Below are 21,770 nucleotides of genomic sequence, written 5' to 3' on the forward strand. Positions count from 1 at the left end.
TACGTGTAATGAGTGTGAGAATCTGAGTGCACAAGAGTGGCAAGAATCTAACTTCTTACTTGAAGAAGTTAGAGAGAGATAGAGAGAGGAAGAAAAACCCAATAGAAGGTCTGCCTCTCATGATTTACTTTCTAGCTCTGTAGCTTCTTCCTATGATGATAATGACCATTCTGTTTCAGCCCGTTCACAAAATGACTAATCCCTCTAGTTCGGCTTCGGAAATAGCAGACTTAGAGCTTCCCTTCAGAAAATGCAGGAAAAAGTACGCAGCATTGGAAGTAAGGGAAAGTGAATGTGGCAGTGATATTAGTGTCCCCAGTGTAGTGGAGGGGCGTCTGGTCGTTCTCTGCGACGCTCCCAGGCCTAGACCTCTTCCAAGCTCCTGGCCCGGTTAGGAGAAGGAAAGTCGAAAAGTCGTACGGGGGTTCTGGTGTGAGAATCCCCAACGATCAGGCGTCCCTTCGGCAGTATCGATCGTATCGACTGCTAAAGACCGCTATAGAGGGTCCTACGAGAGTGCTTTTCGTCGTCGAGTTCGCCTTCTCCGAAGAAGAGGGTGGAAGGAAGGTTCGAATCTTTCCCGTCCTTTGAAGAGAGTATGCAAGAGCCTACCAGGCGCCAGGCGCCTGCTGAACATGAGATCAATTCGAGTCCCGAGCGCTTCTCGGAAGGATGGGGGGGGAGCGCCTTCGGTAGTAAAGAGGGCGAGAATACAGTCAGACTCCTGGGACTGGAGGAGATCCTAGAGCGCCTTACAGATCTCCCTCTCCTAATTCGGAAGATTCCTCAACCAAGAAAATTTTGAAGAAGTATGCAAGAGCAATTAGCCTTGCTAGTAGGAAACTCGTTATAAGGAGCCTACTCGTAAGAAGGATGATAGGCTTCCTATTAAAAAGATCTAAAGAACTATCTCCTGCCAGGCGCGACGCATCCCCCCTTCAGGGGAGTTGTCGCACAGGCGGCCCATCTCTGGGGGGTGGGGGGGGCGGTTGCGCTAGGCAGGCTTGAGGAAGTAGGAAAGGAAGCTACTCCTGTCAAGAGTAGGGCGCCAACCAGAAGCCAACTCCAGTAGGCGTACGAGCCAGGACAACATTCAAGATCTTCAATCAAGCGCCAAGCAGCTGGATGAAGAAGAAGATCCTGTTAGGAGTAGAGCACTTATAAGACGGAAAGCGCTACAAACATCAGACGGATACTCCTTCCAAGCACCAGGAGTTATTCTGACTAAATACTCCTCCCAGGCACCGGGGGTATTCCGAAGATTATACTCCTCCCAGGCGCCAGGAGTATTCGGAACTTAATACTCCTACCAAACGCCAGGAGTATTCTGAACAAAATGCGCCTAATAAAGGCCATACTCCTCCCAGGCGCCAGGAGTTTTACGAAGCTTATACTCCTCCCTCCCCAGGCGCAAGGAGTATGCGGAACTTAATACTCCTACCACGCGCCAGGAGTATTATGAAACATAATGCGCCTACGAGGCGCCAGGCGCCCTGCTGAAAGCAGGAGTATTCGAGGCGCTTTGCGCCTGGCCAGGGCGCCAGGCGCCTGATGAAAATGCGCCTGCCAGGCGCCAGGCGCCCTGCTGAAAGCCAGGAGTATTCGAGCGCTTTGCGCCTGCCAGGCGCCAGGAGGATCCCAAGCACGCTACTCCTCCCAGGCGAGATACTCCTGCTGTACACCAGGCGCATTCCTCGTATGAACCTGACACTCGGAAGAGAGTAAGAGAAGAGTCAGTAGAAAGGAGAGAGCCTTCTCCTTCCGAGCCGTCTTAACCCAGAAGATGCATCGGAGGATGAAATGAAGGAAGGATCTTCTAATTATAAAGTCCTTTTCGTTCCCTTCTGTTGGAGGAATCATGGAGACTCTTGACACCAGCTGCTCCCCCGGTTCACCACGTTCGCAGTTTTTCGAGCACGAAAACACACAAGTCTTATTCCTCTTTCCTTAAAATGAAGCCTGCCATTTCTATGAGGGGAGTAGCGCTACAATCTCTTGACTCCTGGTTCAAGAAGAAGAAGGAGTTAGGAAGGATCGGTCCTTTTGTATGCCTCCCGCCAAAACTTACAGGAGGAGAGGAATTTTGGTACGAAACGGGAGAGGATATGGGATTGTCTCTGTCCGTTTCAGCCGAATCAGATTTCTCGAGTTTGGTGGATTCGTCTAGAAGCACGCCTTGATGCAGCGAAGGTTACATGGGGGCTTTCGGAAACGGACCACCTCATCAAGGGTCTATTTCACCACCCTTAGAAGTTTTTTAACTTCTTAGATGGTCCCTTGGGTTCTGGCCAAGAAAGCTCAAGAGAATGAACAACTCGACCCAGAAACCCTGAATTGCATCCTAGCCTGCATTGATAAGGCTGTTTCAGGATTGGATCAGCTGAGGTATGCTCGCTATATGGTGCAGGAGTTTTAAAGAAAAGCAGCGGTGCACAGTGCTTTCATCACAAAGGCCGTCTCTCATTCGCAGAGAGCCGCCTTATTGTTTTGCGCCTCCTCTCTGAACACCTTTTTCCCTCGCAGTGGTGAAGGACATCGCGCATTCTCTGACGGAAAAGGCCACCCCAGGATCTCCTTAGACATCATCAAGGAAGAAGTAGTGGCCTGTGGCTAGTGAGGAGAAGAAAAAGTGGCTCGCCCAGCTCAGAAACAGCCCTTTCGAGGAGGTCTTCCAACTAGGACCGATCGCCGAAAGGAAGTCAACCGATAAGAGGGGCAGGTCCTTCCTTCCGTTGCCTTTAAGAAAGGGAAGTGAGAGTTCTTGTCCTCCAGAGCACCCGTAGGAGCCAGGCTACATATTTTGCGAAAGCCTGGGAAGACTTAGGAGCCAACACTTGGACGATGTCGATTATCAAGAAGGGGTATCGCATCCCATTCAAGGACATTCCTCCCTTGACAACTCTCCGAGGGAATTGTCCGCAGATACAGGGACCAGATGATGACGGACACTCTTCGTCAAATGGTGGAACAGATGTGGGAAAAGGGCAATAGAACTTGTACTGGATTGCAACTCCCCGGGTTTTACAACCGCTTGTTCTTGTAACAAAGCCTCGGGGGGATGGAGACCGGTAACTGGAGTAAGTGCGCTGAACAAATTTGTCGAACAACAGAAGTTCAGCATGGAAACGTCTGCCTCAGTCCTTGCAGCACTACGGCAGGGGATTGGATGGTGTCCATAGGACCTTCAGGACGCATACTTCCACATCCCGATCCACCATTCGTCGAGGAGTACCTTCGATTTATGTTCGAAGGCAGAAATTATCAGTTCAGGGCCCTGTGTTTCGGCCTGTCCACGGCTCCTCAAGTCTTCACAGACGTGATGAAAATGTAGCGAGACACCTTCACTTGAAAGGGATAAATGTCTCAATGTACCTGGACGACTGGCTCATCAGAGCCAGGTCTCAAAAGCAGTGTTTGGAGGACCTGTTAATAACACTGGAGTTGACAAAAGTCTTGGGACTGATCGTGAACCTCGAGAAGTCTCAGATGATCCCCAGCCAGAACGTGGTTTATCTGGGGATTCAGATGGATTCTCGGGGTTTTCGAGCTTTTCATCGCAAGAGAGACTAAAGAAAGGCTGTGCCACAGTATCGAACAACTTCTAGGGAAAGAGCGCACTTCGGCGAGGGAATGGCTGAGCCTTCTCGGAACCCTTTCCTCGCTCGAACAGTTCTTTATCCTAGGGAGATTACATCTTCGACCGCTTCAGTTCTTCCTAAGAAGAAGTTGGAGTTGGAAGACAGGTCAGCTATCGGATACGTTTCCAATATCGGAAGAAATAAAACATCATTTGAAGTGGTGGTTGCTTCCACTAAAGGAAACAAAGGAGTGTCCCTGCAAGTACGGAACCCAAGCCTGACATTGTTTTCAGACGCCTCGGAGGCGGGCTGGGGTGCAACATTGGGACCCAGAGAAGTGTCAGGCACCTGGTCGGCAGAACAGGTGTCATGGCACATAAATTGCAAAGAGCTCTTAGCAATTCACCTGGCGCTAAAGAGCTTCGAACACTTAGTCAGAGGCAAAGTCGTGCAGATAATTCGGACAATACGACAGCTCTGGCTTATGTCAAGAAGCAAGGAGGGACGCATCTTTTGCTCTGTACGAGCTGGCACGGGATCTACTGATTTGGGCGAACCAAAGGAAGGTAATTCTTCTAACAAGGTTTGTTCAAGGGGAGAGGATGTGAGAGCGGACAGACTGAGCAGGAGATTACAGGTCCTTCCCACAGAATGGACACTCCACTCAGAAGTCTGTCAGAGCCTGTGGCGCCTTTGGGGGAAGCCTCAAATAGATCTTTTCGCCACATTCCTCTCCAAAAGGATAGATACATTTTGTGCCCTGGTGGAGGATCCCCGAGCTTATGCAAACAGACGCCTTTCTCCTGGACTTTTTTTTTTTTTTTTTTCTGTCAGGAATAGACCGTTTACGCTTTTCCACCCGTTCAAGATTCTGGGGGAAGTAGTCAGAAAATTCGTGGCATCCGAAGGAACCAAGATGACTCTGATCGCTCCGTATTGGCCAGCTCAAATATCTGGTTCACAGAGGTGATGGAATGGAGTCACCCCTGGGACTTCCCCAGATCTCTTCCAAACAGAATAGATCTGCTCAAACAACCCACTTCGAGAGGTACCATCAAATCTACCCGCTCTTGCTCTGACTGCCTTTCGACTATCGAAAGACTCGTCAGAGCGAGAGGGTTTTCTCGCCAGGCAGCAAATGCAATTGCTAGAGCACGCAGGATCATCTACGAGACGAGTGTACCAATCGAAGTGGGAAGTTTTCAGAAACTTTTGGTGTAGGTCGAAGAAGCTGTCCTCTTCCAGTACCTCTGTGACCGAAATTGCAGATTTCCTTCTGTTTCTTAGACAAAAGTCGCATCTTTCGGTTACCAACTATTAAGGGGTACAGGAGTATGTCTCTCAGCAGTCTTTAGAAACAGAGGATTAGATCTAACGAATGGACAAGGATTTGCAACGACTCATTCGTTCATTCGAAACATCTAAATCACGCGAACCTAAGGTTCCAAGCTGGAACTTAGATGTAGTTCTTAAATTCTTTCATCAGAGAATTCGAACCACTTCACACTGCTTCGTTCCGTAATATCACGAGAAAGTGTTTGTTTCTGAGTCTCTTGCAACGGCAAAAAGAAAAAGAATCAGTGAGTTGCACGCCCTTGAATCAAGAGTTGGCTTCAAAGGAGACTCAGCAATTTGTTCATTCAGTCCCTTTTTCTGGCCAAAAATGAAAACCCTTCGAATCCTGGACCCAGGAGCTTCGAAGTTAAAGGACTTTCTAGCTTGGTGGGCAGAGAGGCAGAAAGATCCCTGTGCCCAGTTAGAGCTCTAAAATTTTATCTGGACAGGAAGAAAGCAGTTGGGGGGTTCGCAGAAAAGTCTTTGGTGCTCAGTGAAAGACCCCAAGAGAGCAATGTCCAAGAACGCATTAGCATTCTTTGTGAGAAGTGTTATCACAGAAGCTCATAAGAAGTGTCCAGATGATTCGTTTAATCTCCTAAGAAGGGTGGGAGCCACGAAGTTAGAGCAATCGCAACCTCGGTGGCGTTCCAAAGAAATATGTCACTAAAGAACATTTTGGATACAACTTATTGGAGATGCAACTCTGTGTTTGCATCCCAATTATTTAAAAGGACGTACGAGTTACGTATGATAAATGCTTTTCGTTAGGTCCGTTTGTGTCAGCACAGACGGTTGTGGTAAAGGAGAAAGCACCAATCCTTAAAATTATGTACGTAAACCCTCTTGTCGGATGTGTTCTCGGGTTTTCGGTTGATGGGAGTGTCAGTTGTCGACAGGCGGCCTTCACTTCTCTTATTTGAAAATCGAGGGACATCTGACTATTAGAGGGGTACAAAAATTTGTTATTTTGTATGTATGATTTTCGAGTTTGTGGTTGTTTGCAAAAGGAGTTTGGGGATAACTCTAAGCAATCTTAGAACTAACACGGGTTAGGATCGGAGTGATCGGGATTGGTTGTGTGCTCCTTAAATTAGTGCGTTTTGTAATATAAGCGGATGTGCTCCCATTGACAAACGCCATTAGGATTCTGTCGAGTAAGTGGAAGAGACCCCATCGACAGATCCACAAGAATTCTTGGCACAGATCACTACTCGCTAAGGTTCTTGAGATGAAGCAGACTCCTAGGCAGTAGCCACGAAGTCTTCCATCTAAGAAGGTAGGAACTAAGGTTTATTTATACTACAACATATGTTGTTTACCTGTCTAGTCAGTTAGTTAGCTGTCTCTTGCCATCCACCAAAGGGTGTCAATCAGCTATGTATATATCTGACAGGTAAGTTGAATGTATGAAAATGACATTGGTTATGATACAATAAAGTTTCATACATACTTACCTGGCAGATATATACAATTGAAGACCCACCCAGCCTCCCCGCAGGAGACAGGTGGAAGAGAGAATATGATTAGAAAAAACGGGAATAGTTCCTAGCCCTGCCACCCAGAGCAGGGCGGTAGATCACCTGACCTACCTGTAGCGAGTGCCGCGAAATTTGAACTTCTGGTCGGGAACGACGGAGTCTATAGCTATGTATTATATCTGCCAGGTAAGTATGTATGAAACTTTATTGTATCATAACAATGTCATTTTTAAATACATATAGGGCTTTCACAAAGGATGAAGGTAACAAAAAATACTCTTGAGTATCTTTACCTAGGAATGATATTTCATTTTTAGTCTTTATATGTTGATTCAGATAACCTGAGAGCTGACGTAAGTTATTCCTGTTACTGATGAAGATAATTATTTACATCTTGTACTGCTCAACCCACTTTGAGGGTTTGTAGGAATTCTGTAGCTTGGTTAGGTTTTTCATGCTATTACATGAAGGGCAAAACACAAAAATCTGCCTCCCGTGTACAAAAACATAATTTTGTACAGATTTTAATCTTCCGTTAAGTAAAATAAAAAAAAAATAATGACAATGAATTTTACCCCAGAGTTACTAAAAGGAAGTGGAATAAAAGTTAAGCATATGTGACATGAACACTTTTATCTTCCATCAAGTGTAAGATTTTAATATATATATATATATATATATATATATATATATATAATAACAACAATACATTACATACATACATACAATACATACATACATACATACATACACACACACAGTGGTCCCCCCATATTCGTCGGGGATGCAAACCCAGACCCCCCATGAATGTTTGGAACCCCATATAAATGCTAAGAACATCCTATTTGTTAGTTAAAACTCTAGATAACCACCAAAATTTTCATACTTGATTTTTTCAATGAAATGATCAAAATAACCAGGGATGTGTATTTCTCATAGAAAAAATACCACATCGAAGACGGAAGATTTTTTTGCTTCTGTGTAGGAAAATAATTCAGATTATGAAAGGGTGTAAAGTCCGAGATTCTCCTGGACTGCCGAGAACAATTTTAAAACTCACGTGCTGCTAACTCGGTAGACTCGTCACCATCCTTCCACTCTCCAATTGGTTCCTGATGCTAGTCACCGCTGTAAGATCCTGTTCTCCTATAGGTCAGCATATATCCCATCATCTCTCTACGTAAAGGCATCCTTCAGTCACTTTGTCGCGTCAGTGTTATCGTACGCATGCGGAATGCATTCGTTCACATACACATATTTTGTTAGTTAACGTAAATTCGTGTTAATGATTTTGCTTTCTACTTGTACATATACTTTATTGTGTTGTGTGTGTGATTTTGTTTTCCACTTGTACATATACTTTGTGTTGTGTGTGTGATTTTGCTTTCTACTTGTACGCATACTTTATCGTGTTGTGTGTAAACTTAATTAACTTAATTAGCCATGGGTCCCAAGAATGTTGCTGAAGTTCACAGAAAGAAGAGAATGCTTTCTATGGAGACTAAGATGGAGATAATTAAGAAGTATGAAGCTGGCTATGTGGTTGAGTGTGATCGCTAAGGAATACAGCCGAAATCCGTCGGCGATAGCCACCATACCTAAGCAGAAGGAAGCCATCAAAGCAGCTACACCCTCCAAAGGCTGGACTATTTTGTCCAACAAGAGGAGCCACTTGCATGATGAAATGGAGAGGCTGCTGCTTGTATGGATTAAAGACAAAGAAATCGCTGGCGATACGATAACCGAGACGGCAATCTACCACAAAGCCATCGCTATTTTCAATGATCTGATTGCCCAGGCCGAAGATGACGGAGGAGAAGGGACATCGACGGCAACCCCAGACTTCAAGGCTTCTTGTGGGTGGTTTGATAAATTCCGTAAACAGACTGGCATTCATTCGGTGGTGCGGGATGGGGAGGCTGCCAGCTCGGGACACGAAAGCGGCCGAAGCCTTTATCAAGTCATTCGACGAGATGACGATCAATGAAGGCTACAGTTCTCAGCAAGTCTTCAACTGTGACGAGACTGGCCTTTTTTTGGAAAAAATGCCTCGTCGGACGTACATCATGGAGGAATAGAAGAAACTACCCGGGCATAAGCCTAGGAAAGACAGACTTACGCTCGCACTTTGTTCGAACGCCAGTGGGGATTGTAAGGTCAAGCCCTTACTTGTGTATCATTCGGAGACTCCTAGAGTCTTCAAAGCCCACAAAGTGCTAAAGGAGAAGTTTCCAGTGATATGGAGGGCTAATGCAAAAGCCTGGGTAATGAGACTTTTGTTCACCAAGTGGGTAAATCTGTGTTTTGGCCCGACAGTGAAGAAATTCTTGGAAGAGAAGAGCCTCCCTCTGAAATGTCTGCTGTTGTTGGACAATGCCCCTGCTCACCCTCCTGGCCTCAAGGAAGATATCATAGTGGAGTATTCTTCTATCAAGGTGCTTTATCTTCTGCCTAACACCACCCCTCTCCTCCAGCCCATGGACCAGCAAGTGATATCGAACTTCAAGAAGCTGTATGCGAAACCTCTTTTCAAGAGATGTTTCGACATCACCGATACCACAAACCTCACCTTGCGTGCAATTTGGAAGAAGCATTTTGATATCGTGATATGTATCCGACTCGTCAATCAACTTGGCAGGAGGTTTCGAGGCGAACCTTGAATTCTTCGTGGAGGAAACTCTGGCCTGATGCTGTATCCGCCCAAGACTTCGAGGGATTCAACGTGGGCGAAGCTGATACAGATTCAGAAACAGTTGACTATCCTGAAACTGTTTCGCAACCAGATCTTGACGAGATCGTTGCACTCAGCAATTGCATGGGGCTGGTCGTCGACGAGGACGACATCAGTGACCTCGAGGAGCACCAAGAGGAACTCACAACGGATGACCTGAAGGAGTTGGAGGCCATGCAACATAACTTCATTCAAGAAGAGTTCTCTAGGAGTGGCGTGAGGAGGAGGAGGGCGACCCTATGACAACGGCAGAAATTAAGGATGCTCTAGCTGCTTTTCATGAAGTGCAAATATTTGTAGAAAAGAGACACCCCGAAATGGCTTACACAGGTCGTATGCTTGCGCAGTTCGATGAAGTTTGTGAAAAGCAGGCAGAAGCAATCTCCCTTGGATAGTTATTTTTTAAAGAGGCCTTTAGTAGTAGTAGTAAGCAAACAGGAAGATCCAAGTGATATAAAAAAAACAAAGTTTAAAGTGGTGAAGAAATTGAAATTTTGAAAAAAAAAATTATTTAAAGATTTGTGTAAAGTTAAGTGTTGCTTTTTGCCATTTGTTGATGTGTTTCGTAAAGTTTAGCGTTAATGTTTTCTGCCATTTTTTAATGTTTCGTAAAGTTGAGTGTTAATGTTTTCTGCCATTTGTCCTCCTCTGTCGCCACTTTCGGAGATTGCCTCACTTGAAAGGTAAGGTGTATCTGGGGATGGACCTAGACATGAGGGCAGCCAGGGCCTTCCCCTTGGAGGACAGGCTGGCCAACCTGCAGAGGATAGCTCTCCCCTTCTTGCAAGACTCCCCCCTCCCCACAAGGGAGTGGCAGAGACTCCTGGGTCATCTGGTCTCCCTGGAGAAGCTGGTCCCCCAAGGCAGGCTCAATCCAAGGCTGGTCCAGTAGAATCTGAAGGAAGATCCGCTCCGGAAACTCATTCTCCCCTCGCAGGACACTAGGGAGGCCCTCCGGTGGTGGTTGGACCAGTCAAACACCTGCAGGGTGTTCCCCAGTTGGGCCTACCTCCTGAGATGCTCCTGTTCACAGACGCATCAAAGGAGGGGTGGGTTGCCCACTTTACACCCTGCAGGAGTTCGAGCACAGGATCAGGAACCAGGTGGTAGCGCTGATGTGCGACAACGCCATGGTGGTAGTCTACGTCAAGAAACAGGGCAGCCTGAAGTCCTGTTACCTGTGTGATCTCATGGAGTCGATCCTGGAGTGGGCCGCAAGCATAGGCATGACCCTGATGGGTTAAGGTTCATTCCAGGGAAGAGGACTGTGATCGGCGACTGACCAGGCAGGCAGGGAAAGGCGATAGGGTCAGAATGGTCTTTACACCCAGAGGTAGAGGCGAAGCTGATCGGGATGTGGGCATCCCCCTCCCTGGACATGTTTGCCACATGGCTGAATACAGAGCTCCCGGTGTTCTGCTTCCCAGTGCCCGACCCAGCAGCAGTCTGGGACAATGCATTCCAGTACCCATAGGACGGTCTGAACGTGTACTCAGTCCCTCCCTTTAGGGTGATAAGGCAGGTTCTAAACCGCCTGAGAAGGTCAAGAGGTGCTTAAATGATATTGGTGGCCCCCATGTGGCCGGACAGAGTGGTTCTGGGACCTCCAGGCCCTAGCAGTGTAAGATCCCTGGAGGTTGCCCCTCAGGCCAGACCTAAGGAAGCCCACTTTGAGAGGTTCCACAAAGGTCTCCCATCCCTATTCCTTCACGGGTGGAGACTTTCGGGCGGTTGTTGAGCAGGCAAAATGGTCTACGTTTGGGCCCTGGTGCAGAAAGATGGGTCTAAAGCCTTTGCACGCCAAGATTCCCCCACATAGCAGAATTCTTGGAACACCTGAGACAGGAAAAAGGCCTCTCGATAACAGCCGGGAAGATGAGTCAGGGCAGCCCTGGGTCAGGTCTTCCCCCTTGAAAAGGCGGGATTTAGGGAACTCCGGGCATCTGTCGATGCTTATCAGAAGCTTCAAGCAGTCTTCCCCCCCCCCCCCCCCCCCCCCCCCCATCTCCTTGAAGGCCCCACAGTGGGACGTCGCAAGGTTGCTGGATGCCCTGAGGAACCCCTCGAGGACATCTTGGACAGAGCTAACACTGAAGATGGTATTCCTGCTGGCTTTAGCTTCCACCAAGAGAGTAGGAGAGCTTCATGGCCTTTCCTACAAGGTTTCGCACTCAAAGGGGTGGAAGGAGCTCTTCTTTCGATATGTGCTCTCCTTCATGGCCAGGAGACAGAATCTCTCAATTGTGGACGACAGGTTCGTGGAGTTCTCGATCCCCTCCATCGCCAGGTCAGACAATCCTAGGGATCTGCTCTGTCCAGTCCGGATGGTGAGGAAGTATCTCAATGGGACCGCCCGGTTCAGGCCAGCTACATATTAGGAACCTGTTCGTTTCTACTGGCCGGGAGAAGGCGGCGGTCTCCAAGAACACCATCTCCTTATGGTTGAGAGAAACGTCCAGGAGAGCCTATGAGGGAACGGGTGTTCCTCTCCTGAAGAAGGCCAGGTCTCACGACATCAGGGGCATTGGGGCCTCTCTGACCTTCTCTAAGAACCTTGCGGTCAGCTGGATCCCAAGGGCCGGGGTGTGGAACCAGACAGTCCACATTTACGGCTCACTACCTGAAGGACTTCACCCGAAAATCACAAGATTCATTCAAGATTGGTCCGGTGGTGGTGGGCCAACAGGGTAAGGGACTCTAAGGGTATGAGGAGTAGTGTGAATGTGTGTTCCCCCTTATCTTAGTCCCCCCATACCCCTCCTTATCCTCTCCCTTAGCTTCAGGAGAGCTTTCATGGGACCCTACGAACCTGAAGGTAAGACGGTGGATGTATGTGATATTAGAATTACAAACCATTGCTTTATAGTAGTTGTTAGTCCGGGTTACCCTTGCATCTCGGCCAGCTCCCTTGTCGGACCCTTTCCCAGTCCCTCGCCTCTCTTGAACGGGACTGAGACCCCTTGGGGTACGCACCTGGACCTACCTTTGGGGCCAGTCTCCCCGAAGATAGTTCCACCCCCTGAGGATGGGTCTCCTATTAAGTAGTTCAAGGTAAGTTAATGGCGTCAGAACAAATCACAAATTCATGGTAATTTGTATTTTTCCAAGCTTTACGTACCTTTAACTACTTGGGTTTCAGGCCCTCCCTACCGTCCCCGAGTACCTTAGGGCAGGAATCAAGTGGAGTAGAAAGCACTTGAGGTTGGAGGTCGCGGTCTCATTGCCTTGACCCTTGGGGTATGTACCCGGCTACTTGTGAAAGGGGTAACCGGATTTCTCCGGTCGGTATTAACTGAGCAGTAAGTAAAATACAAAATCACAATTCCTGGTAATTTGTATTTTTCCTAGCTTTACTTACCTCGAACTACCTAATAGGAGAATCCAGGATTCTCCTATTAGGTAGTTCGAGGTAAGTAAAGCTAGGAAAAATACAAATTACCAGGAATTGTGATTTTGTATTTTACTTACTGCTCAGTTAATAATCTTTTTTTAAAGAGTAAAAAAATATTGGTAGCCCCCGGTTATTGACGGGAGTTCCGTTCTCGGAGGGGTGCTGATAAGCAAAAACCGCCATTAACTGAAACTGTGATTTATGGTGCCATAATGGTGCTTATGGTGCATAACTGGTTATCGGTGCCATTATGGCACGTCTGTTAGGTATGTTATGGCACCATAACTCATTGCTGGTGCATTATGGCTCTCCATAAGGCTCCTTATGGTGCCAATAACTGGAACTCTACCCGTTATGGCGCTAGACAAGTGCCATAAAACCAGATCTCTGATAACCAAGTCCGCTGATAACGTGGACTGCCTGTACTGTATGTATTCCAAATGAAGATATGGATGCATTTTATAGATTCAAGTTCATTACAGTACAATTTGGCATATCTGCCAAAAAGTAGTAGTATAAAGGTAAAAAGTGAATATTTTCCTTTAAAAGTAGTAAAAATGACAGTTCCTTGGAAAGTAGACTCCATTATAACTGAATCATGTTTATTATAAAGTACTGAATTTTTATTTTCAGAATATTTTATTAAAGGAAATTGAATGGAAAGCATTGATTTAGCTTTGACACTAGATGTAAGTGGGCAACCACAACACTTGATAAAAAGATAACCATGCTAGTAATGTTGTTTGGAGGAATCTCAGTTGGGAACTGCTACACATCTTGCTCCTCATATTAGGATAAAACTGAAGTTCTTACCATAATTTCAAATACTACTAGTGTGATTGGCTTATTTCGTTACTGTATACCTACTTGGTGTACTCTTGTGAATGTGTAATGTGCTAATTTTTTACTTCCCAGTCTTAGTACAGTAATGTGTGATATGAATATGGAGTACCAGTTGCTTGCTTTGCGGCCCCCATTCGAGAATATCCGGCTAGGTTGTTTCTGTTGATTGTGTATAATAGCTGCAACTGGCCAACTTGGTAAAGTAGGCTTCCATAAAAAAATAGCTATTGATGTAGTAAAACCCTATAATTGGTGTGCCAGAGCTCCATGGTGACTAGACTAATATAGAAGAAATATCTTTTGCGTGGTTTTGTAGCCAGGTATTGTTGCAGTGATAAATGGTAAATCTGATAAACATTTGTATGGTCTTTTTCTTAAATGGAATATAGATGCTGGTGTTGCTTAAAGCAAGGGCTCGTCAGGTCTTGTATGCAAGCACAAAAGATGCTAGTGGAAGAATCTTGTTGAAATAAGGCATGTGGGAGGTGAAAGTATCTTGTGGCAGTTGTCTGAATTGTAATTATCATAAAAAAGACCTCCATCAATAAGTGCTGTCTTGTTTAAAAGATAGAGCCTTGGAAGCTGCTGACCTTCAGACAAAATGAGCAGTTCAGTATTCCTGGAATATTTTGTGCTCTGAAAAAATAAATATTTAAGCATTGTATTACCTTTGAAAGGGTTTCTGCATCAAAAAACAGCTGGCATTTATTTCATCTTATACAAAAAAAAGGTAATATTCTTACTGTTACCTTACTGGCAGTATTTTATAATTTAAAAAAATAAAAAAATTTCAGGCATGATGTTTGTTAAAAGATACATGGTCAGGTCATACTGACCATCCTATAAGGAACAGCAGAGTTTTTACATGCTTCCATAATCTTGGCAATGCATTCAGCAATGGAATCCATCTCAAAAAGTGATGGCTTTCTCTGTTTGCAAAGTCCTGTTTATGGCTTGTCGAAGCATTAAGATTCTTGTTCCTGCTGCTGTTTGTGAAACTCCATAAACGGTTTGTTTGTCAGTGGCAGGATGTATACCTCAAGTAAAGAAATGAAATCCTCCTCCTCAAAGCCTACTTTCAGCTCGCTGCTTTGTTCATGTGGCAGGATGTATACCTTAAGTAAAGAAATTAAATCCTCCTCCTCAAAGCCTACTTTCAGCTCGCTGCTTTGTTCATGTTGACCTCCGCAAATACTTCATAATCTTGAAAAAATTGTGGTGCACTGCTTCCAAACCCCACTCAAATCTCTGGTCAAAACTATTCTAAGAGGAGTTTATATTCAAGACGGCCTTTTAGATGTATCCCTTCTCGAGTCTGGGATTGTTGTTAATGTATTTCTGTTTCTGTTGCCTGGTTTTGATTTCGTTAGGTATTGGGGGATGAAGCATAGGAAACATCCCTTCCTAGTCCTTTTCACCTTGAAATTAGGGTGTCGAGTTTTGGGAACCCTGGGGGTTACTCTGTAACTGAGCACCCACCTGTATTTGTTAGGGTGATAGTTTTTAATTATCGTGCAGTGTAGGTGACAGCATTGTCTAGTCTGTTTGTTCTTTGGTACTGCGCCCAGGGCAAAGGGAACTTATCTTACGTTTTGTGGGCATTCGGAATACTACTTTACTCCAAAACTCCCTCTTAAAAGTAGAGACTGCTCACCACCACTCCGCTAAGTCGCTACAGGTCAAGAAGTCCACTGTTTTGTTGTTCCTATTGTTCTGGGTAAAGGGCAGTCACTTGCACTGGCAATACAGCGTTACTGCATGCTATTAAAATTTTAAGCTGCTGTGTGAGTAGGAAAAGTTAGGAATGTAGTTCCCAGGTAAGTATATATGAAACTTGATTTTAGAATGAAATGAAGTTTTGTAGATAAGCAAGATCATTGTCCTAAGCATTATCTTAATAGGATGCCTCTGTTTTGTCTTGACAATACTAACACATAGTAGATAAAGAAATGGTTCCCAAAAATATCATCCAAGCCATTGAGATATGCCATCCATAGAACTGGGAGCGAGTCCTTTAGGATGTTCTTCAGCACTTAAGGATTCCCATCATGATACATCAGCAGCAACTTTAACCTAGTAGTCCACACAAGTTATTTCCCAACATATGGTTAAAGGGTCTTGACCTTGGAGCCTAGTATGTATAACCTTCTCTATTATGAATATGTATACATACTCGTAAATTATTAGTCTGGCATTTTCTTTTGGCTAAATCGCACAACATTAGTTTATCAAGTACTAACATCTATGAAATTGCCACATTTAATTTTTTGGAACAGTGAAGATAAAGAATATGCTTGAATTGAATCTTTGCTATTCGCTTGGGGAGTGGGAAACCTTGGGTGTGTTAGTAGATGTCAGTTGTAAGAGGAAGAGATTAGAATAATGGAGTCTTAAGGCTTCCATTAATGAGCTATGCAAAATATTCTCTGCTCATAAAGCCAGTGAATAAACTACATATGGGAAGAGAGTTTAAGGGCACTAGGGCACTGACTATATATGACCCAGGGGTCAGTTAAAAGGAAATTATTGAAGATCTTGTTTTGCTGTTTTAAAAATAAACCAGGGTTTCCACTTGTATATGTTCAAATGTTAGGTGGTGTGGCCGTGAAACAGAGAAGTTCTAAGTAACTAATGCATTCACAGGATGCCCAAGGCATCCCACTTACCCCATGATCAAGCACAGATGCCAATAGTTCCTTGATTACACGAGTTTTTAAAAATTAATTTTACCGGATTAACAGGTGGCGCTAGATGATTATTCTAATGTTAAGCCCGAAGGTTTGTTAGTTATAAAAAACACAAAATTATTAAAAATAAAATTTAATGTGATATGCAATAATTTTGATACGGAGTGTGAAGGATCGTGTTATAGGATATTATGGATTTGAACAAAGTCTTTCATTTTAGTTTTTAACCCTAATGTACATATGCGCCATTCATCTCCTATCCTGTGTACACCCTTACATCCTGTGTATGAATGCCCTTTTCCATACCACCTCAACACTATCTTTTCTGCGCTTTCAGAATCGCTATCCTCCCATCTCCCGAAAACTTTGCATTTATACACATTACAGCAAACTTGTCCGTCCTCCAGTCTTGCCACCCACACAACAAGCCATCTCAGAACATGTGATCCCACTTTTCATATATGCTGAGCTTTTGATCACTTCTGTGCATGACGAAATCAGTAGTTCTTTAAAAAAAAATTTAGCCACAAATACAAGTGATTCATTTTGACACAAACTGCTCCCATTTACACTTAACATCCACATCTCAAGTCCCTGAAAGATAGTTGCCCCAAGAATTCATTCGTGCGTTCTGCATTCTAACCCTACCTTCCATTCCATGAACACAAGGCCTTTTCCAGGTTTTTGGATGCATTGTGCCATCTTCCTTACTTTATCTGTTCTGTTCTTTTATCCTACCATCAACCATTACATTTTACTTCCGTTACATTGACTGTATGAATGAGAACTTATGTTCTGCCACTATTTGGAAACTCGCCTTTCAGCTGAAATTTTGAAGGGGTTCCCATTGATTTTTCTGGTACAAATGATGGTTTTCTGAAACAGCTAGTTCTTCCATCTCAGAAGTGCTATTGAATGACTACCGTCAGTTTTTCATAAATGTCTTAAAAGTTTTTACGGCCTTTTGTTCGTGGTGCAACATCGAGCTGCTTCCGATTATCGGATAGTGGCTCCAGAGGAGAAGCAAGTTAAAGGTCCGTGCCTTATTCATATATTACCCGGCTTGAGAATGAAGACTGAGTGACATAAAAAAAAAATTAATGTTAGCAGTATCATCAAACCCCCTTGTCCGAACTTCAATCCAGATTTGACCAAACCACTCATTAAAAACGTTGATTTCGTCTTTTCTTCTAAACTAACCTCTTGACCATCCCTGTACATAATATCCATATTTTTGATAGTTTTAAATTTTAACAATAACCTTTGTCTTGCATTGACTTCAATAGCTACCTTCTACTATGGAAATTGTTTTATTGATGGAGAAAAATAATTGACAGTCATTATTGTTAGATAACATGGCTCCAGAGAAAGTAGACATTTGCCATTGCCACGTGCTTTCTTAAATTGATGAATCAAGAATGAATCTATTTAAAAAAAAACTAGCAAAATGTTAGTTTATTTTTTTATAATCTATATAATGTGCCAACGTTGAATGGCTTAAAGTGATCCGATGGTTGGATTTACATCCTTAATTTCATTATAGGCTATTCATTTAATCGTCCATGTACTGTACAAGAACATGAACAGTACAAGGATGTGCATGTTAGTCACTGATAATGCTGATGATTATTGACCCAAAGTTAAGCATCGGTATTTGTTAGCAGTTAGTATTACACGCAGTAAAGTTGATCTATTTTGTAAATCTGGGTCGTGGACGCTCATTACTAAAGTCTTAATTTTTCTTTCAGAGACTTCTTGCCTCGTGGTTCGGGTATCGTCACCCGTCGACCACTTATCCTACAGCTCATTTATCATCCACATGGTAAGTGAAGATATTCCGGTATATTTTATTTTATTTTTTTTAATTGGAATGATACGAGGTGTGTGTGTGTGTGTGTGTGATGCGTGATGAAGGCTGTAGGTGGTTTCTTTTCAAAAGTGAAGTAATACGAAAGAGTTTGATAATCTGACTTGTTATATGTCCATATTGAGGATGTTCAAATGTCATTTATTGATTGCCATTTTGCAAATTCCATTTATTGAATGCCACTTTGAAGGACTGAAGTCGTCCTTTTAAAGCGAATACGAATCAAAAGCAGTTTTGTCGATGCGGAACGTACGTGCCTTGGGGACGAAGAGCAATTTTAGATATGATCACTTCATATTGATTAGTCATCCAGAGCCTCTTGATGGAAAACCTAAGTTCGCAGATGTGCGATCTTGGTTCTGCCGCTGCCTTGTTACATGGCGCAATTATCAGCTGCCGGGCTTTATTTTGGTATTTAATGAACAAGTCTACCTAAATAAATTTGGAGGACAAAGTAAGGCAGCGAGTTCGTCTATAAACCCTCAAGTTATTGGAACTTACGATGAAACAGTATTTTGGGAAAGCAACATGACAAGACTGTATGTGAATGATGATAATAAAACATTGCTTTTTATACCTCTTTGGTTGTTAAAAAATTGGAGAATAATCCGCACTAAACGAGATTGTTAAATTTTAAGATTATTTGGTCGCCAGTTTGAATTTTTCAAAGTGGAAATTGCATTAACCAAATACTATTAGAACCGGTAACTTAGGTATACTTATATCTGTTAAGTGTTATACCATAAATTAGTGTTCCTAAACCCATTCTCTCATTTTCAAGCTCAAACGGCTCGGCCGAAGGTTTTGATCTGATAGAGCGGTGAAAGTTAGCAACGGGAATTCAAGAATTGTAACTAAGCAGAAAGGTAGCGAAGTAAATGGTTGAAAAGCCGAGACAGAAAGCAAGCTGGAAAGAACCACTACTGCCTTCAAGATGCACAGGTTTTTCCTACGCGCGCACCTTTTAAAGAAGGAATTTTTCCCTGAAATCTCACTACTAACGTAGACTCCTTACGATACTTCTATCATGACTGCACTTTGTGCACAATTGAACGTTTATAATGGCACTCAAACTGCCTATCATATGCACCCGTATGGCGCAGAATTTCCTTCAGTTTCTAGCTGGCACGGTGTTGCTTAGGGATTTTGTTAGTTTGCGCCAGCAACTACTGGATTATAGTGATTTGAAGGGGACAGATATTTCTCTCTCTCTCTCTCTCTCTCTCTCTCTCTCTCTCTCTCTCTCTCTCTCTCTCTCTCTCTCTCTCTCTCCGTCAAATGTATTTTTTTACGTTTGCAGGTGACTCATCCCGTTTAAAATTCTTGGTTTCTTCCTTAATAGCTCGTGATTTGGAAGTAGGCATAATTTTACGGTCTTCAGCTTGCCGTCATTTGGATATCGCTTTTAGTGTACACATGAGTGAACGTAATGATTGAAGCTGTGTTTGTTTTGTTATCGAAGTTGCCATTTGCACATTCCAATAAAAGTAGACTAGTACAATATTACCTTTAAAATATAAGATAAATTGCAACTGTTGTTTCTTGGGACGTTCAGTAAAGTGATAAAACCCTGTAGACCCAAGTCTCCGTAAGTTTACACATCATTGATTTATTGACTGCGTATATATTAAATTTCTTTGTGGGAGAGGGGGGGGGGGGGTCAGCAACACCTTGTGATGTGTGTGCACAGATACGATATCAAGCTGTATTGACCTAGTTTCGGTTCTTTGCTCGTTCCCAATATTAAAGTTGTTGGAAGTGCCTTCTTTTTCAAAAATGGTTATTCTTTAATTGTTGATATTCATTTTGTTTGGTTTTCCATGTAAGGGTTTTCACCAACTTTCGTTAAGAAAAGAGACTACTTATACACGGTTGCTTAAGGAAACTGCATCGGTGTTTTTCTGTTTATATTCTCCATTTTTAGTGCATTTATGTACATATACGAGTGTACCTTGCGAGTGTACTATGGGGCATCCAAATAGTTTGCGTCTGTCTGTCTCTTTTGGCAATGTTACTCAAATACGACAAGAGCGTTATCCTACTTTAGGTAAAGAAAACACCGTATCAGGAAGTAAGGTCAATGAATTACTACATGGACATCCTCCCCATGGCCGCATTTAAGTCGTAGATAAACTACTTGCTACTAGGGAAGAGGTGGCCGTCCTCACTAGTAGCGTCGACTTCCGCTGACCATAGAAATTTCGACGATTTCATCTACAAGCCATTTCTTAGTTGATTATATATCGTGTTTAGTACAGGTGCGCAAAGGTTGATGCCCTGTGTAACACCTGTGAACTGTGAAGACACGTGGTCTCCAAATTCTTGAATCGTCACGTGTGTGGGCGATCCTTGGTAATTAAACTTTGTCATATACATGATCATATACAACAGTTATATTTATCACACGTTTGGTCATATACAACAGGTATATTTATCACACGTTTGGGTGTGTATGGTAAAGTTGGCTGTTATTCTGTTTATGATTTCTGCAGTTTTTATTTACTTAAAAACTTGGGTTTATAAAGTAACGGGACTGAAGAATTCATGTTAGAAATTTAAACAAGGTAATAAAATGAACCTGTAATGGACGCTTCGTATCTTTCTTTGTTTGCTCTTCTGGATTAGACCTTCTCGGAAACCATGTGGAAATTCCTTTAACTATTTCTAAGTAAAATTAAGTCGAATGGTATCCAGCAATATTTGTGAACAAGAGAATGTATGTTCTCTGCTTTTCCATAGGTATGAGTGGAAAAGTATATTTCAAAGTTATTCAGGAAAGATGTAAACTTCCCATGAAAAATAGTAGTTATAATGACCCACTGAGGACCTTAGGATGACCTCCAAATTCACCCAGGCACGGTAATTAAAAAATGCCGTGGGCGGGGAATGTGTATATGTAAGGGTGCGTTCACACGGTCGAACAACGTCCGACGGACAAACATTGTTACCATTTAACAATTGCTTACCAGAGTTTGCCTTGTGAGCAGAGTAAGAACATTGATATACAACTTCAACTGGTACCACAGTTTGTTGCCAGATCTACTTCCCTCGTTTCAACGCTTTTGACGTCATCCTGCTTCGCCTTTGATATGGCAACAATGTTTGTCCGTCGGGCATTGTTCGACCGTTTGAACGCACCTTAAGGGGCAGAGACGAATGAAAATGTTTTGGTCCCTTGGAAAGAATGGAAGACTTAAGTTGGTGTATCATTTCTACCTGTTAGGAGGGAGTGGGAGAGGAAGACTTTCAAAAAGTGCTAGACAAATGTTGGGGAGGAATGGCTTTGACACCCAGGAACCACAAACCTACATGCTAGAATAGGTATGTAACAGCAGCTGAATTTTTGTGAATAGGGCTCATACACGGTTTGTACTGTAAAATCAAGGTAGTAATGACAGCTCTCTCTCTCTCTCTCTCTCTCTCTCTCTCTCTCTCTCTCTCTCTCTCTCTCTCTCTCTCTCTCTCTCTCTCTCCGGAAGACGATATTAAAAAAATAACAAAGGGTTATTTTCACTGTGGAAAGTTAAGGTTCATTTTATCTCGATATTTAAAGGTCTTGATGGATTTTCATTTTACGAGTTAGTCAGAAAGTATTCAGTTTGTTCTAGGGAACAGTTGTAATGTACATGAAAATATGGAACTCGTTCTCATTTTTCTAGTCGGTGACGTGTTAGTAAAGAAGACAGCGTTTATCTGTTGTATGTGAAAGGAAATCTTCAATGGTATGTTTTTTGGAGCAACATTATTCAAATCGTATCCTAATGTTTGTGTTAGCAGAAAGGTGATGTAAATATATTCTGTTTAGCTTAGCTAATTTTATTGGAGGAGGTTTACAATCTGATAGCCTCTTCTATTTG

General features: G+C 43.3%; 1 protein-coding gene across 10 annotated transcripts in view; it reads left to right on the top strand.

Annotated features, from left to right (window-relative positions):
- LOC135223610 (dynamin-like) overlaps positions 1 to 21,770 on the top strand; it is a 348,582-nt gene that overhangs the window by 23,689 nt on the left and 303,123 nt on the right. For all 10 annotated transcript variants that reach the window (XM_064262207.1, XM_064262202.1, XM_064262204.1 and 7 more), the window contains exon 2: positions 17,795 to 17,868. In XM_064262207.1, the coding sequence (XP_064118277.1) occupies positions 17,795 to 17,868 (74 nt within the window). The remainder of the gene's footprint in view (positions 1 to 17,794; positions 17,869 to 21,770) is intronic.

The sequence above is a fragment of the Macrobrachium nipponense genome, chromosome 10 (genome assembly GCF_015104395.2).
Source record: "Macrobrachium nipponense isolate FS-2020 chromosome 10, ASM1510439v2, whole genome shotgun sequence".
Lineage (NCBI taxonomy): Eukaryota > Metazoa > Arthropoda > Malacostraca > Decapoda > Palaemonidae > Macrobrachium > Macrobrachium nipponense.